The sequence below is a fragment of the Peromyscus californicus genome, unplaced genomic scaffold (genome assembly GCF_007827085.1).
Source record: "Peromyscus californicus insignis strain IS unplaced genomic scaffold, ASM782708v3 Scaffold_10__1_contigs__length_136768540, whole genome shotgun sequence".
Taxonomy (NCBI): domain Eukaryota; kingdom Metazoa; phylum Chordata; class Mammalia; order Rodentia; family Cricetidae; genus Peromyscus; species Peromyscus californicus.
This window is the reverse complement of record NW_026294391.1, coordinates 33,060,763-33,078,129: the sequence shown is the minus strand read 5'-3', so window position 1 is coordinate 33,078,129 and position 17,367 is coordinate 33,060,763. Positions and strand designations below refer to the sequence as shown.

Genomic DNA, 17,367 nt, shown 5'->3' with positions numbered 1-17,367 from the left:
GCGTGCATGCTCGACCTGCAGTATGGTGGGAATGAGGCCTCTGCAAATGGCACATTAAGCTACATTGTGGATTTAGCCTTTGCTAGTACAAAACAAAAAAAAGAGGTTTCTGGGCTACACGCTGCTTGGATAAAAACATAGACCCACGATAGCTCCCAGAGCTGGTGGTAAAGTACCACGCCATGTTGGGAAGCTGAGGTGGGCGGAGCCAGCAGCCACAGCTGCTGCAGCTTAAAGCAATAGATTCACAATAAGACAGATTCAGATGTAATAGTTTAAAATGTGTGTAAAATATATGTAGGCTTGAAAGAGACAAAAAAGGTGATATATACAGTATAGACACAAATACATAGTTTTAAAAAATAAAGTCTTTAAAGAGACAGTAAAATTAATATAAAAAATAAGCCATGTGAAGATGAATATTACACAGAGAATCTGGATTGTGTTGTCTTTGGGATTCTTAACTACAGAGAGATATTTGATTGTAAAGGAAGCTGTGTTAAACCAATATGCATATTTTAAAGGTACCTTGACTTCAAAATTTGGATATAAGGATATGTTGCTTTAGAAAGGAGATTCTGCTTTTGTTCCCACAGAAAGCCAGAGGCTATGGATTTATTCCAGATTAAGATACATCAGGTTTGACCAACCAAGACCCCCTGAAAGGTCTCCGATGACACCATGGCCCAGATGATCCAACATCCAGAACCGTTTCAAGGCAACTGGCTCAGATGATACAGCCTCACGGACTACTCCATGATCCTAAAATTTTCTTTGTTTCCCCAGAAGATACAGCGCCCCCCTCCAGCAAAAAGTAGTAAGAGAAGCTACGCCCAAATTCCCAAATATACCAAGCTGACTTTGGAGATATGTAAAGGTTAAAACCTTCCTTTTTAAGAAAAGAAAAGGGGAAGTACTGTGGGATGGTCTTTATGTCAAATGTGTTGCTGATTGGTCAATAAATAAATCACTGATTGGCCCGTGGCCAGGCAGGAAGTATAGGCGGGACAAGGAGGGGAATAGAGCTGGGAAGTGGAAGGCTGAATGAAGAGACACTGCCAGCCGCCATCAGGATAAGGAAGATGTAAAGTACCGGTAAGCCACAAGCCACGTGGCAAGGTATAGATTAATAGAAATGGATTAATTTAAGCTGTAAGAACAGTTAGCAAGAAGCCTGCCACGGCCATACAGTTTGTAACCAATATAAGTCTCTGTGTTTACTTGGTTAGGTCTGAGTGGCTGTGGGACTGGCAGGTGAGAGAGATTTGTCCTGACTGTGGGCCAGGCAGGAAAACTCTAGCTACAGGGGGCCTCTTTCAATCAAAGCTCATATGAACTCACAGAGAGTGACGAAGCATTCTCAGGGCCCACACAGGTCTGCACCAAGCCCCATGTGCTTATATTAAGGCTTCCAGTTTAGTGTTTTTATGGGATTCCTGAGTGTGTGGATGAGAGGCTCTCTGATTCTTGTGCCTTCTCGTGGGCTCTTTTATTTCTGTTGGTTTATCTTGTCCAACTCTGACGTAATAGCTTTTGTTTTATCTTATTTTTTAAAAACTGAAGGAATGAATGAATGAAAACCTAACAACTAGAGTAAACTATTGAACTGTCATTTATACCTGATGGAAGAGGGAAAATCAGGTTTCTCTAATGGAGTGACACTGGGTATATCAATCACTCCAGGGTAGGCCTTATGCTCAAAAGTAGTTGACCAACATATAATGGACGCCACAGGGCTTTTGTGTATGTGTGCTTTTATTTGGTTACAGTTTGGTGGGTTTTGGTTTGGTTTTTGGCTTTTTTTCTTTTTGGGTGCTGCTTTATTTTGTTTTCTTGGTTTTGGAGGGCATTGTTGTATTGGGTTCCTGTTTGTTTTTTGAGAAAGAACTTAAAGTTGGGTGGGAGGGAGAGGATATTGAAAGACTTAGGGGAGGGGAAAATATTATCAAAATATATTTAAATTTAAAAAATTGTTTTAAATAATAAAAGATATATTTTAAAAATCACATACATTAAAAAAAAAATACCCAAATAGCCAAAGGGAACTTAAGTAAAGTCTGCACAAGATCAAATGATGTTAAAATTCCCTCCCTACTGCTTTGCTTCCCACCCTGCCCCCCTACACCCCCAGCAAGTCTCCCAAATTGACTCATATCAGATGTCCCTGAGATCCCTTTCTCTGATTGAAGCCAGTGCTTTCTGATCCCAGACTCCAGCCCTGTATCCAGTACTCTATGTGACTGAAAAGATCACCCAAATTCTTTCACTCTTCACATCCTTTTCTCCAAGATGCTCATAAATACATTTACTTCACAGGATTGGTGAAGGCAGGGATAACAACATCATCTACATTATTGTGTAAAGTGTTTTCATATTTAATTATCATAATAAAATGTTCAGAATCATTAAAACAGTATAGAAGATAAAACTGTCTGAAAAGTAAGATGCTAGAAAGCATTAATACTTTCTTCCAGAGCAATATCATCAGTTTTGGGGAGGCCATATTTTGAAGCCAAATGTAGAAAGATTCCCCCCCCCCCCCCCCCCCGCCCATGGAGGTACAATGTTTTTATTACCTAGAAAATAATTTAGGATCATGAACACCAAAAAAATATTGTATCAGACTGTTTCAATATGTTCTATTGTGGTGGTTTGAAAGAAAATGGCCCCCAAAGGGAGTGGCACTATTAGAAGCTGTATCCTTGTTTGGAGTAGGTGTAGTTTTATTGGAGGAAGTGTGTCACTGTGGTGGCGGGTTTTGAGGTCTCATTTCTCAAGCTTCACTCAGTGTGACAGCCAGTCGACTTCCCATTGCCTACAAGATTTAATATCTAATACCATGTCTGCCTGAACACTGAAATGTTCCACACCATGATGGACTGAACCTCTGAACTATAAGTGAGCCACCCTCAATTAAATGTTTTTTTTTTAAGAGTTGCCATGCTCATGGTGTCTCTTCACAGCAATAAAATCCCTAAGACATCATATATTCAATTCACTGAGATCTTTCAAAAGTTCTCAAAATATTTGTATATTACAAAGATTTTTTTAAGAGAAGTAACCCTTTATTTCCATGTTTCTCAAATTAAGCTGGGTAAGTATTTTTTAACTTCCACACTTACTCCTATTTTTGACATCCAATAAATGGTATGAAATACTTGTTCCTTTAATGCTATTTTAACTATTGATATCTAATGGATACAAACAGAATGTGAGGTGACTTTCTTCCAGATTAACTCTGAGATATGATAAATACTATTTCCGTCTGAGGTTAAAGTTAATATGAACCGCTGGGCGGTCGTGGCGCACGCCTTTGATCCCAGCATTCAGGAGGCAGAGCCAGGCGGATCTCTATGAGTTCCAGGCCAGCCTGGTCTACAGAGTGAGATCCAGAACAGGCACCAAAGCTACACAGAGAAACCCTGTCTCGAAAAACAAACAAACAAACAAAAAGTTAATATCAACCTTGTTCAAAAGCATCAAATCACTCCTGGGCACATAGGAAAAAAAATGTGAGTAGAAATAGTGTTCAATTTAATCAGCAAAGGTAACACCTTCTTGACGAATGAAGTATAGAAAGTTTGAAATTTAGGCTTTATCTCACATGTAAAGGGTCTTATAAAATTCTGATATTCAATCACAAAGCTAGCACTATTTACAGATAGGCCACATGTCAAATCACAATTTCAGCAAAGAGCTAGACCTATGAGCTACGTTGCGCGCCATTTGTAGCTGGAATTTTCTCCAGTCCTGCCCAGCCCCACGGACCTTACAACCACTTATAAAATAATCACTCAGAAGCTCATATTAATTAAACTGTTCTACCATTAGCTCAGGCCTACCACTGTCTAGCTCTTACACTTAAACTCAGCCCATTTCAGTTAATCTATACCTTGCCACATGGCTTGTGGCTTACCGGTAACTTACATCTTGCTACTCATCGTGGTGGCTGACAGCATCTCCTGTCCTCAGCCTTCCACTTCCCAGACTTCTCCTCTCTCTTTGTCCCACCTATACTTCCTGCCTGGCTACTGACCAATTAGCATTTTATTTATCAATCAATCATCCACAGCAAGCCATAGTTATTAAAAGCATTTCAAGACTACTTTTGAAAAAAAGTTCAGTGCTGTTGCTGGAGAGATGGCTCAGGGGTTAAGAGCACTGGTTGCTCTTCTAGAGAACCTGCATTTGATTCCCAACACCCACATGGGGCAGCTTATAACCATCTGTAACTCCCGTTCTAGGGGATGCAGACAAACATATAGACAAAACACCCATACACATAAAATTCATGTATATTAAAAAAAAGAATGTTCAGTGAATTGTGAAAGTAGAGATTTTCTGTGAAGAAGAAAAAAAGTCTTCTGAACTATTTATGGGAAAGGAAATAACAGTAGTCATGATTAGAAAGGGCTGTAATGAAAAATATGTATCTCAAAACACTAGAATAAAAAAGAATTATTACCATTCCTCATCAGTAACTTAATGCCAATATACAGTCCGATGCATAATAAATTATAGAGTCATATATATATATATGCACTTAATTTGCCAAAACAGTCATAAAGTTTAATGAAGTTAACTCTCAGCAGGCAGATTTATGTCTATCCATTTAATATAAATGAAGAAAATAAAAAATATTTAACAACAAACATGATGCATTCACCATTAGAACATGTCCACTAATTGTAAAATACTCAATTTGGTGAATTATTTCCATTTGCTTTACGATGTCCACTCAGCTTTCTGACACTTCCTGTATTTGGAATCTGCACTAAATCTTGAGATAGGCCTGGCAAACTCAGGCTCATATATAGTCAAGGAATTAATCAAAAGTTGGTACTTTCTGGCACCACCAGGTTTAATTGCTTGGACTTGGGTTAGTTAATAGGCATAAGGCCAGAAAAACCTGCCAAAAAAAATACAGTAAATTTAGTACTTACTGCCTTGAGGTCTTCATTAACATGAGTATCATTCATTATAAATTCTGGATAGCCAACTTTTGCCAAAACAGCTCTTGCCTATAAAAAGAAAAATGAGAAATATGATGTCAGAGTTTCCTCACTTAAATCATTAATAATCACTGAATGTAGGGCTTCAGTTTTCATCTGAAAACTCCATTGACTAAGTGTCTTCTATATGCAAGTCACTGTAAATGATAAAACAAAAAAAGAGTTACCACCTGTCCTCAATGTGCTACAAATGTAGTGAACATACAAACAATAACAGACTGTGAGCATAGCTGATAGATTTGAAAGTATGAAATACATTTTCAAAGTCTAAATGACTCAATAGCAAGAAAACAAGTTCTTTAAAGAACCTGAAAATTGTTTTTCATATATATATATATATATATATATATATATATATATATATATATATATATATGCAGCAGGTATGTAAAAGGGAATATTTCAACATCACTAATCATAAGGGAAATGCAAATTAAAGCCATAATAAAATATTATCTGGCATGTGGTAAGCTGGCTATTATAAAGAAGTGTTGGTGCAGATCTGAAGAACCAGAGAATACTTACCTGCCACTGTGGAAAATAGACTGCTAAAAACTAAAACCAGAATTACTGTTAAATTCAGCAATTCCTCTACTGAGTGAAGCCATAGATAATAGGTACCGCCACCACCACCATCCCCAAAAATGAAATCAGTATATCAAAGAGCCATCTGGACTCCCATGCTCATTGCAGCACTATGCGCAGTAGCCAAGAAACAGAGATGACCTACTGATTGATGTGTGTGGATAAAGTGTAGTGTACGTGTAGTGTACATAAACACATACAACAATGGGATAATATTCAGGTACAAAAGGGTAATAAAATCAGAGATCATTGTGGTAACTGAAATAAACTAGACACAGAAAAACAAGTACCACTGAAAAAATAAAGGACCATGTGGTAAAAGCAGACCTTTGAAATGACCTGAATACTCACAAGCTCATGTTTGTAGACAAAATCCAAGCCCACACTGATCCACATGGTCAATTGAGTGTGTAGATTTTAAACGTTTCACCACAGAAAAGGATAAATATGTAAGTTAATGTATATGCCAATTAATTTCTATTAGCCATTCTACAATGTATATCTATGTCAAAATATCTGGTGCACTTCATGAATATATAAAAAAAGTTATCCTACAATAAATTAGTATGAAAAACAAGTATATAGGAAATTCATGCCATGCTAACAAGCCTTTTTCATTGTTATTCATATAAGTAAGGGTTAAATATTTCCAAGAGGAGTGAAAAGAGATGAGTCATGCATCAGGATGATTATCCATGTGAGTGATGACCAGAACACCAGAAAGATAGGAGGCAGGGGGTCCAGAATAATTTAAGATGCGTCACATCATAGTCATCCACTTGATAGACACAGGTACTAATGATTACCTTCTTTGTTTTGCAGCATGCAGGGAATAGATAAAGGGAAAATCAGTGTGAGTGCCAGTCTGGAGCAACAACTGGCAAACTGTGGCCTAAGGACCAATTTCAGGCCTCTTCTTCTACCTGTTTTCATAACTAAAATTATGCTGGAACACAGCCACACTCATTCATTTACCTATTATCTATAACTGCCTCTGTGCTACAATTTCTGAGCTGACTCACTGAAACAAAAACTCTGGAGCCCACAAAGTCTCCAATATTTTATCTGGGCCTTTGGAAGAAAGTTTGCCAGCCCTTGCTCTAGAGAAATTTTGCAGCTCCATGTGTAACCCTCTCCCACTATGTCCCCAGATTCTGGATTTCATAAAATAAATGCAACTCACAATGGTGTTGCAAGTACATTCCCTAGGCTCCACCCACACTCCCTGGGATGCCTTTTATCACTTGTATATAGATAGCCCTCCCCAAACTCTTTTTTTTTTACAATTGTTTTTAATTGAAATAGAGTTACATCATTTTTCCCTCCCTTTCTTCCCTCCAGCCCCTCCCTGCAGCCCTCCCTTGAGCTGCTCCCATTCTCAAGTTGATAACTTGTTTTTCATTGTCATCATTACTGTTGTTGCTGTTATACACACACACACACACACACACACACACACACACACACACACACACACATCCAGATGAGTCCATTTTGGTGGTGGTGCATATGTGGTTTCAAGGGTAACCATTCTTCACTGGACAACCATTAAAGGGGTTTGTCACTTGGAGGGGCTAATTCTCCTTCTCCCAGCAGTCAATAGTTGTCTATAGATCTTTGTCTAGCGGTGGGACCCTGCAAATTTTTCCCTTCCACATTAACATGTCCATTAGTATTATCATTTTTCTGGTCTTGTTTCTGCAGCCAATTCTAGAGTCCTGTCTTCTCTAATTGCCAGCACCAGAAAATCTGAAGGCCTATATATAACCACAGCTCGTTCTGGGCTGTTGATCTGCCTTCTGTCATTCTGAGCTCTCGCTCCTTACAGGTAACTCTTAGCCAATAACTGACTGTGGCAGGATCATGAAAGCCCAACATCTTCTCTTCAATTTAGGACCAGCTCAGAGGTATAATTTACACTAGCAGAGTTCCTCACGGGATCAGACTACTTCCAAAATGTCTTCTGACATTGCATCCTCCCTTCAGCTCTTCCCTGTCTTGATCTAATTTCTCCCATTCTGCTGCTGCTTTCACTTGCAAGTATTTGCTAAACAAATCATTTGCATGAAAATCTGTATTTCCAGGCCTACCTTCAGATGAGCAAACAAAAGACCTAAGCAGCCCCAGCCCCATTAGCTGTATTCCAGCAAAACCAGTGACCTCCCACACTGCTCTGGCTAATGATATTTCTTCTATAGTCCCTTCCAAATCACCTCACTCAAGAAATAAATGGAGCGAGATAGTACATCTCCCTTAACTTCTTTGAGATAATATAAATATTAAATATCATCAGAAACTTCCAAGTCAAGATTTAGAATTTTAGGAGTGCTGCAGGACACAGCCCTAATAGGTTTTGCTGTTCCAGGGACGCACATATAGCACAGATCAAATTCTGCCTTCAAAAGCCTGTGAGCTACACTTAAAGTTTAATATGATAACAGGATGTTACAACCATTCCAGGACCACAAAACAACATCTCACATATTTATAGGCTACCTTTTTCTGAAACTACTTACTTTCCTAGCTGTAGCTAATTTCTCAGTATAATTTAGTGACTCACCGCAAGTCATATGCATCATTTTAGCAAATGAAGAATTGTAGGTAGTTCTTTTCAGCACACACAACCCCAAAAATATACAAGACAAGCTGAGTCATGAACAATTGTTTTCTGAACACTGGCTTTCCCAAAGCATATCAGTGAATTATGCATTCTTTTTCCAACCTCACTCTCTGAGACCTCACTGAACTACAGAGTTTCACAGAATACATTAGCTCCTGTACTTATATGTATAGCACTGAATCCTTTTTTGTTTATTTAGCATCACTGCAACTTGATGAAAATCAGAAAAGAAATGCAAGGAATCCAGATTTCCCTACCAGGGATACCCAAATAAAATCAGGTAATGATTCTAATAGCAGACTGCTAACAGCTCAGTAGAATATTCTCTTTTTTTTCAAAAATATATATAGATATTTGTATTCTGGGTCAAATGTTCCTTCTTCTAGAGTTTGTTGCTAATTCCTCACCATTCCAACCCATTCCATTTTTCTCTGAGAAGCTTCAGAACTGAATTGTTCAAAACCCCACTGAGCATGACTCTAGATCAGACTGTCAACAAGAAATGCTCATAGGGCCTTAGAAGGGGGAAGAGATGTAGATGTCATTTATTCACTGAAGCAGCATTAGTGAAGCCCATAAGCATCTGCAGCCAGTAGATACAACATGTTGCCACCAACTCCCAAGCATTTTCCTGGGAAGAACCCTTTGGTGTACAGGCAAAAGTGACTACTGGCAATCTTGGTCTTTGTTTCCCAGCCCTGCAATAGTATCATAGCCCCTCTAATCGCTCATGTTAAGCATTTTCCTGCTTGATACACTTAGGAGTATGTCCACTTTCCTCCATACAGACTAAAGCAAATAGTGACACATCACTTCCCAACATATTCAGAATGAAAGAAATGATCCACCAATAGTTGGATGGTTTGTTGAAGGGCAAGGTGTTAGTATGGCACATCTGAAATCAATTATCACGCTGGTTGCAACAACAAGAGGGAACAGCAAGTCACCATATAAATACTGAGGAAGTAATGGGATGCATATTTAACAGATGGCATATTAGATCCAGTGAGAAACATTTTGCAGGCATTTGAGGCTGATAAAAAAAAACTCCAGGGTTTTCTATAACTAGTTATTTCCATCCATTATTCCATGCACACATCTGGAGAGAAGCTACATTTGACAGCTGTGGAAAAAACACAAGCAGATGATAATCTTCACTACCTCTTTGTCTGTAGACAACTATTTCTCTTCTAAAGTCAAAAACGCCTAGTGTATAATATATATTGATCTATTCTACTACCATTCTCTTATTTTTTTATTGGTGGCTGGAGAGACAGTTGTGGGTGCTGGGAAGTAAACTCTTATATTTTTGGTTGTGAGTCTACCCTTTAATAGCTGAGCCATCTCTCAGCCGGCCATTCTCTTTATAATTATAGAGTCCAGTTCTGCTCAAGATGACAATAAAACAAACAAAAAATATATGGATTCATCTACAGGTTCCTTAACAGTTAGATTTGGCTATAAGATAAGATCTGGGTTAATGGCATATAAATTAAAATGTTTTGTGCATTTCTGAGCATCTATTTTAAAAGAGAATAGACTCAGCTGAAACATTCTTCCTGCCTTTAGTCCATGGCTTCCCAACTTCAGCAGTATTCACATTGGGGCCAAATAACTCTTATGCGAGTTTGTCCTGTAGGCTGTTGGGTATTTAGCAGCATCATTGCCCTGAACGAACTAAATACCTGTAGCAATCCCCACATAAGTTGTGGCAACCAAAACTATAGAGATGTCAGATACCTGTGGAGGGAGGGAGTGACAAAGTACCTTCAGTTGAGAATCTCTGGAGTGCTGATTCAAAGCCAGTGGTAGAACAGCTAGCTTTCAAGCACATAGCAACAAACAGGATGAAGAAATCTACATGTCAAACATGGTAGGATAAAAAGCAAATAGCACATGACAGCCTCAAAAATGTATGATAAAATGTGTGACCAATACCAACCAATATTAAGCTTGAAAATGGCTACAATAGCATGCCTGAAAGTTGCCAGCTTAGATGCTGTCCTTTCTCCCCTCCACAACATGAAGAAAATGAACTGTTTGAAGCATTACATGCCATGTTTTCCATTATCATTAGTGGAATATAATACCTGCACACTTCTCTTTTCATCAGGTATAGCTTGAGAAAGAGGAAAATAGTCTCTTAAGGTGCTGTCAGTATGGTATTATATATAATACCTTTTTTGGATCCCTTGGTCCAAAGAACACAATGAGTATATGCCTAGATATATTAGTTGTAGACTACACAGAGAACATGGAAACATGACTTCTTCCAAGGACTCAGCATGTTGGAGCATCTCTCAGGGAAGTGTAAGATATCCCTGAACCAAACACCTGAAATCTCCTGTAAAGCAATGTCGCTCTTTTTAATCATAGGATTCAAGGAGCCATACTTGTGGTGAAAGAGAAAACAATGAGAGAAAATGGTATTAGAAGAAAAGCTGTGACCTATGAACTTCCTGAACCATGGCAGAAGATTTCCCTAGCAAAGCCAAAGTCTGTACATTTGCCAGGAGAAACCAAGCTTTTCAGTCCTACCTCCAAGCCAAAAGATTCTTTTAAGGGTTGCTATAAGCATACCTTTGAAAAGAGAGATAAGGCATACTATAAAATCTAACTCTAGAAAAAAAGGTAAGGTAAGGTTTTCTCTACCCAGAAAACCAAATGTCACAGCTTTTCTTTCATTTGTGATCTCTTATACAGACATGCTAACTTATGTATGTGTGTGACATGGAAGGAGAAATGAAACAGAAGTGTACAGGTGAAAGAAGGGAACTAAGGGGATGAGGGAGGTGAAGAGCCATGGGAGGAACATGCTCAAAGCACAACTGAACTAAAGTGTCCTTATGAAGTCTGGAACCAAGCACAATAAATTCACACCAACAAAAAATGAATGGAGAGATGGCTCAGCAGTTAAGAGCACTGACTGCTCTTCCAGAGGACCTGGGTTCAATTCCCAGCACCCACATGGCGGCTCATAACTGTAACTCCAGTTCCGGGGGATCTGACACTGTCACACAGACACACATGCATACAAAACACCAATGCACATAAAATAAAAATAAATAAATTATTAAAAAATAAGTAAAAATTAAGGTTGTCATTAGCATTCACCATCTTGGCCCTCACATTCTCACTCTTTCCCATTACTCCCAACAACTGTCAGGCCCTGTGTGTTCACACCAGTTGTTCTCCTAACACATCCACACTAGCCTTTCTTTAGCAATATACTGGGCTCCAGAGTCATCTCACCCTCACCTCTTCATCCATCAAAACTATTATTTCTTCAAAACACTAACCCATTAGCTATTACTGGGGCTTCAAAGCAATTTATAATAAAATGTGAGTGACTAATCGCAATCTATTACATTCACCCTGAGAAACAGCTATATTTAAAAGAGTAGCTTATTAGCCAAATGGACAAATCCAATCTTAAGGGAGGTTTTGTTAGTGGAGAGAACTTTCTTGCTGTTAAGAATCAAATTAAATCTACAGCCTATTCAACTTAATCACCATTGTATTCCAAAATGGAATGCAATGTCAAGCACAGAACAAGTGACCAATGTTCAATAAATACTGATTCATATTATGAGTAATTCAGCTACAAAATTCACTCTGACCAATCAGGAAATATAAAATGTTATATTTTATATTGAACTTTTAAACAGGAAAGCTCTAACATTTGATCAAGAACACCGGTCAATGCTCCTCATATCAAGGCATATTTCCATATTAACTAACTTTACCACAGGAGGAAAATATTAAGGAGCTTTGTGAGAGACTAGAGAGCCTTATAGAAAATGAAGTGAAATATGAATCCATTGCAATTCATTCCTGGTGACAAACGAAACCATAATTTTCATATATGGTAATTGTTCCACATCCATAACTTGACTTTGCATGGTTTCCATTACATGCAATCAACTGGTATCCAAAATATTAATGAAAAATACCAGAAATAAGAAACTCATAAGTTTTAAAGCAGATGTTCTTAGTGGCATGATTTTAAAAACCTTGCATGTCATAATTGCAATGTATGTTAAACCTGGCATACATTGTCACACCAGCTATACAAAACATCCCTTTGCCCATTCTTCATTCCTTACACTGGTTTTGTTGGGTTATTTTATCACAGTGATGAGCCTCACTAACACACTGTGTGTGTTTGTGTGTGTGCATGTGTATGTTTGTATGTGTGTGTGTATGTGTGTGTGTGTGCGCACATCAGTGTGTGGGTGTGTGTGCACATCTTAGCTACTAAGTTTGGTTTTGCTCTTTGCTATGACTACCAAGTACATACACCAAGTCTTAATTGCTTGGGATTTTGTTCCCTGCACTAAAATCTTAGGACTACTGCTTTAAAATTTACAAGTACTTTCTATGGAGACAACAGGGAGTTCATAAAGGGAAAATTATTACTTTAAGGCAGAGAAAATGGCTATCACAAATGAACTCAGAAAACCAATGAACATGGAAAATGTAATACACAACATGATTTAAAACTCTCAAGTCAACCCTGCCTCCCCAGAATTTTCCACAAGGTACAACTACAACTTGATAATGCTGGAGGAAAGAACATAAGCAAATATAATCCTGCTCTATCTGGCTGAGAGCTCTGCAATAGCATATAATTTTGACACACGTGACCAAACTGATTTAAAGACTGGTCAGGTTGACTGCCTTGCTCCTGAATTTGCAAAGCCACTTAGCATTAAGCTGATCTACAGAAGGCAAGATGGCAAGCTCATTTGTTCTAATCCCTACAGACTCAGCTATGGAGGAAAGTCACGTACATTCTCAAATGTCTTGCATGTCTTACATCAAAAGGATCACTTTAATCACTTAATTAAACAGCTTTGTTTTTAGTCTGCATGGTTAAGTCTCCACATATTTTTTGTCTTTTCTATTAATTTAACTAACATAAGAAAAAATGGAACAACTGCTCACAGCCCTTTCACAAACAATTTCTAAAGCAACTTTCTTAAACTTGCAGTAGCTTTGAAAGCTTCAGTCAGGCTTAACCATGCCAAGACCTCATTTTCTCTGATAAGTTCTGTAATAACTATTAAACATCAATCAAAATTCTGAGCTGTAAATACCTGGAAGTTTAGGAAACTGTGCAAGATTTATACTATCCTTCAAAACAAAGGCAGTTTCTATGATGTCAGATGGATGATTGGCTCAAACACATATCTTGGCTGGAAATCTTACCCTGAGCAGAGCTAATGGTATTGATGAAAATTAGCCTGGGGAACAGCTTTAATATCCTTTTGGGGCTATCAGGATCCCACAAATAATAACAATGCAGTAATCTAACAAATCAAATTTTATCCTCTTGATAAGGATGACACTGATTTATTATGAGTCTTCAAAGACTGTAATTCTGAGAATTGCTTTTGGGTGTGGTTCACAAGCTAATGCATCATGCCAGGGTGAAGGAGAAACAAACATTGCCACGAATCAGAGGTCTTTTCAACTACAAGCCATAGTTCTAGGTCTGCGTGAACTAGAAGACAGGAATAGTCCGATTTCAAGTTATCCATTCTTAATCCTGCATGGGTAATGCCTCAAACAGTTGATACCCATTGTCTACTACTTTCTAATATGAATATGTTCTAGGAAGGCAAGTTCCAAATTGCAAATGCGTCCTAGGACTAAAACTATGAACTCCATGTTATCTTGAAAGTGAGTATTTTCTCCAACCTGAAAAAAAAAAAAAAAAAAAAAAAAACTACTCAGGTACAGATAAATCAGAATTTAGCCAAATTGCCACTCAATACTTCCATAGTATCTCTCTGTGATATTTTGGCCACATATGTGAATCCTGTACCCCCAACAGAGTTAAAGATAGTATCATCTGGGTTTTTTTAGTGAATTGTTGTAACCCAAATCACCCAAGTAATTAATTCACAAAGGAACACACATCGCCTCCTCCTAAGAGTTGGGGCAATATTACTTTAAAAAGAGAGACAACACTCATTTATGTCTTTTAAAATTGAACAAAACAGTTGCCACAAATTATAGATTTTGAATCCATGTTTTTGTTCATTTTAAATTCATTCATGGAGTTTTATAACTAGACCGGCCGTGATACCTATTCACATGAATATCCTAAATCTCAATGAAGACAAACCTCACTTGTCCAGACAGAGCCAAAATAGTATGAACCAAGGGCCAAGGAAATCCTATATAATAGGTTTTACACAAGCCAAAGTTAATTATGTGTCTCATGCACAGAGGTCTGCATCAGGGGTCAGGAAACTGTAGTATGCAGGCCCAAAACAGCCTATCACTTGGTTTTGTGAAGATGGGGTTTTGTTAAACTATGCTACTGTGGAAAGGGATTATTTTGAGCTGAAGGCATCTAGGAATCAAGGGAAGCAATAAGAAGCTTTCTGCGTTCCCCTTATCTACCTAAAAGCAGAGCTTTCCAAAACAATTTGACTGTCACAAATCCTCCCTCCCTTTAAGAAAGGCAGCTTCCTGTTGCCAAGGAGAAGGGTGACCCCCCATCTTCTGACATGAAAAGTTGATAGCAGGATGACAGCATGCAGCAGAACTTACTACAGTAAACTTTACCTTCTATTAGGTTCTCCCATATATTTCTTAGTCATCTTCCATTTGTTAACCCACTCTCATTCTTGTGTGTACGTATGTATACAAATATACACGCAAACACACACACAAACATACACACATGGGGGTTGGAGGGATGATTCTGCCTAAGACCTTGTACATGGCAGCAAATGCTGTACAGATGACCTACACTTTTAGCCCTTCCTTTCTCATTCTTAACATACGAAAGCTCCAAATTCTAATCATTTTGCTGGACTACACTGCCTGGCAGCAATCTTGCTTATCCATATTCTAATTAGCATTACAGCCAGTAGAATTCAAAGATACACACACACACACACACACACACACACACACACACACACACACACACACACACACACCAAATGCTAAACCAAAGGGGATAGAGGAGGCAAAGTTTTTTCTCCCTGGCAACAGCCCACTCTTCTACATATGGCCTGTGGCCACTTGCAAGCTACATAAGTAAGATGAGTAGGTGTTACAGAGACCATATGGTCTACACAACTTTCAAACATGTACTATTTGGCTCTTTACAGGAAAAGTTTTGCCAACCCCTCTTCCACATAAAAGGTTAATAAAATTCTAAAACCTAGTAGTAAAGATAGCAATATGAGATGTGTAAATTTATTTTTTCAGAGCTTCAAGGTGATTTGATAATAATTATTTCAGTAATTATATAATTTACTAGAATAATTATTCATGGTTTATTGAGGTAAACATCTGAGCTTTAAAACAGAGACAATGTACAAATATTAAACAAAAATGGGAATAAATGTCATGGAGAAACATCCATGCATTTGGGGGAAGAAGGAAAAAAATAAACAATTAAAAAGCATTTTCAAATGTCAAGATCCAAAGAGCTTAGAAATGCACCTGCAATACCTAGGCCCTAACACTGAACATAGCTCCAAGAAATTTAATCAGCTACTTAATCCTGCTCCAATCATTAAATTACCTATTTAAACAGGAGGCAAGTTGGAGATTAACTTAAATAAACACATCCCCTTCTCTCATTAGCAGTTCAATGGAATGAAAATTGGCTCCATTCTTTCTGGTAAGGTTTAGCTCTGATGGGAGTAATGCTTTACTGTCTGAAAAAATTCCTGGGGCCATCTAGATGTCTCCGTGGGTTAAGGTACTTCACTTGTCACTCAAGTATGACCACCTGAGGTCAATCCCCAGAACCCACATTGGAAGGAGAAAACCAACACCTGAACATGTTTCCTCTGTGACAGTGTGCATTCACACTCATACATACACATGAAAATAGTAAAAACCTTTTAGACAATCTTTCTGATAAGGCAGGAGGAGAGCAAATAAAATAATTTTGGTGAATTATCAAATTAGACCAGTGTAGATTGCTTTGATGGTGCATAGCTATGATCCCAGTATTCAGGAAATTGAGGCAGGAGGATCTCAATTTTGAGATCAGTCCCTGCAGCAAGAGCCTGTCTCATAACATAAAGCAAATAAGATAAGTATGAAATACCATGCAGCTTTTTAAAAAATATTTTTGAGATTATAATAAAATGACATCGTTTCCTCCCTTCCTTTTCCTCCCTCCAAACTCTCCCCATGTACCCCACCTTACCCTCTTTCAAATTCATGGACGTGTGTGTGTGTGTGTGTGTGTGTGTGTGTAATATAATATATATTCTTAAGTGCATATGCAGAACTTTTTAAAAATAAAAGGATGACTTAATTTTCTTTAATGATGTGGTCCTTGGTAGACTGAGCACACACCAGAGCAGGCACAAAACCTAACTAGCTGGGCAACACAAACTGGTCTGGACTCAATGAGGAAAGAAGAAGAGAATAGGAAGAGGAGGAAGAAGAAGGAGAAGAAGGAAGAAGTAATCTAGATAGTGGGTGAGCAGTAATGGGATGTTGGAGACGGTGACAAGGAGACCAGTTGGGAGTGTGAAAACGTTCAAAAGACATTGTATGAAATTCTCAAAGAATTAATAAAACATTGCTAAAATAGCATTTAAAAGTAAATTAATGGATATCATCAAGCCAATGTCCATGCATTGCTTATTCTTTCACAATGGCACATCCTTTTGGGCTTCTGAAAGGTTGGTCTTTGGTCTACTGCTGATGCAAGCAGTATCAGCATCACTCAGGAGTTTCCTAAAAATACAAATTCAGAGACCCACACTAGAAGCAGCAAGTCAGAACATCCCACAAATTTACATTATAATGAATGCCACCACAGCCCAGTATTTCTGCACCTTGGCACTGTTATCATTCCAGGTTGTTTGTGAGAGCCACCATGTTTATTTAATAATCTTAGCTGCATCCCTGGCATCTTACTACTACATACTTATAGTACTCCCCTGGTAGGTTATGAGTAAAATTATCTTCAGGCATTAGCAAAAGTCCACTGAAGCTGTAATAGTGCCCAGAGTTGAAGGAGGAGATGCTAGTGTATAGTTAATTTTAACAAGCTGTCTACTCTAGACTCCAATACTTGCCAAGGCTTCGGGGCTGCTGCTCAGAATCCCTGACTCTGCATTATCCATTCATAAGAAGGAGACTCATCTGCCCCTTTAG

At 38.2% G+C, this 17,367-nt stretch overlaps 1 protein-coding gene across 1 annotated transcript in view; it reads right to left on the bottom strand.

Annotated features, from left to right (window-relative positions):
* The window catches only part of Phex (phosphate regulating endopeptidase X-linked), a 207,148-nt gene that overhangs the window by 75,334 nt on the left and 114,447 nt on the right, over window positions 1-17,367 (bottom strand). The window contains exon 14 of the mRNA XM_052730304.1: window positions 4,944-5,021. Within this exon, the coding sequence (XP_052586264.1) occupies window positions 4,944-5,021 (78 nt within the window). The remainder of the gene's footprint in view (window positions 1-4,943; window positions 5,022-17,367) is intronic.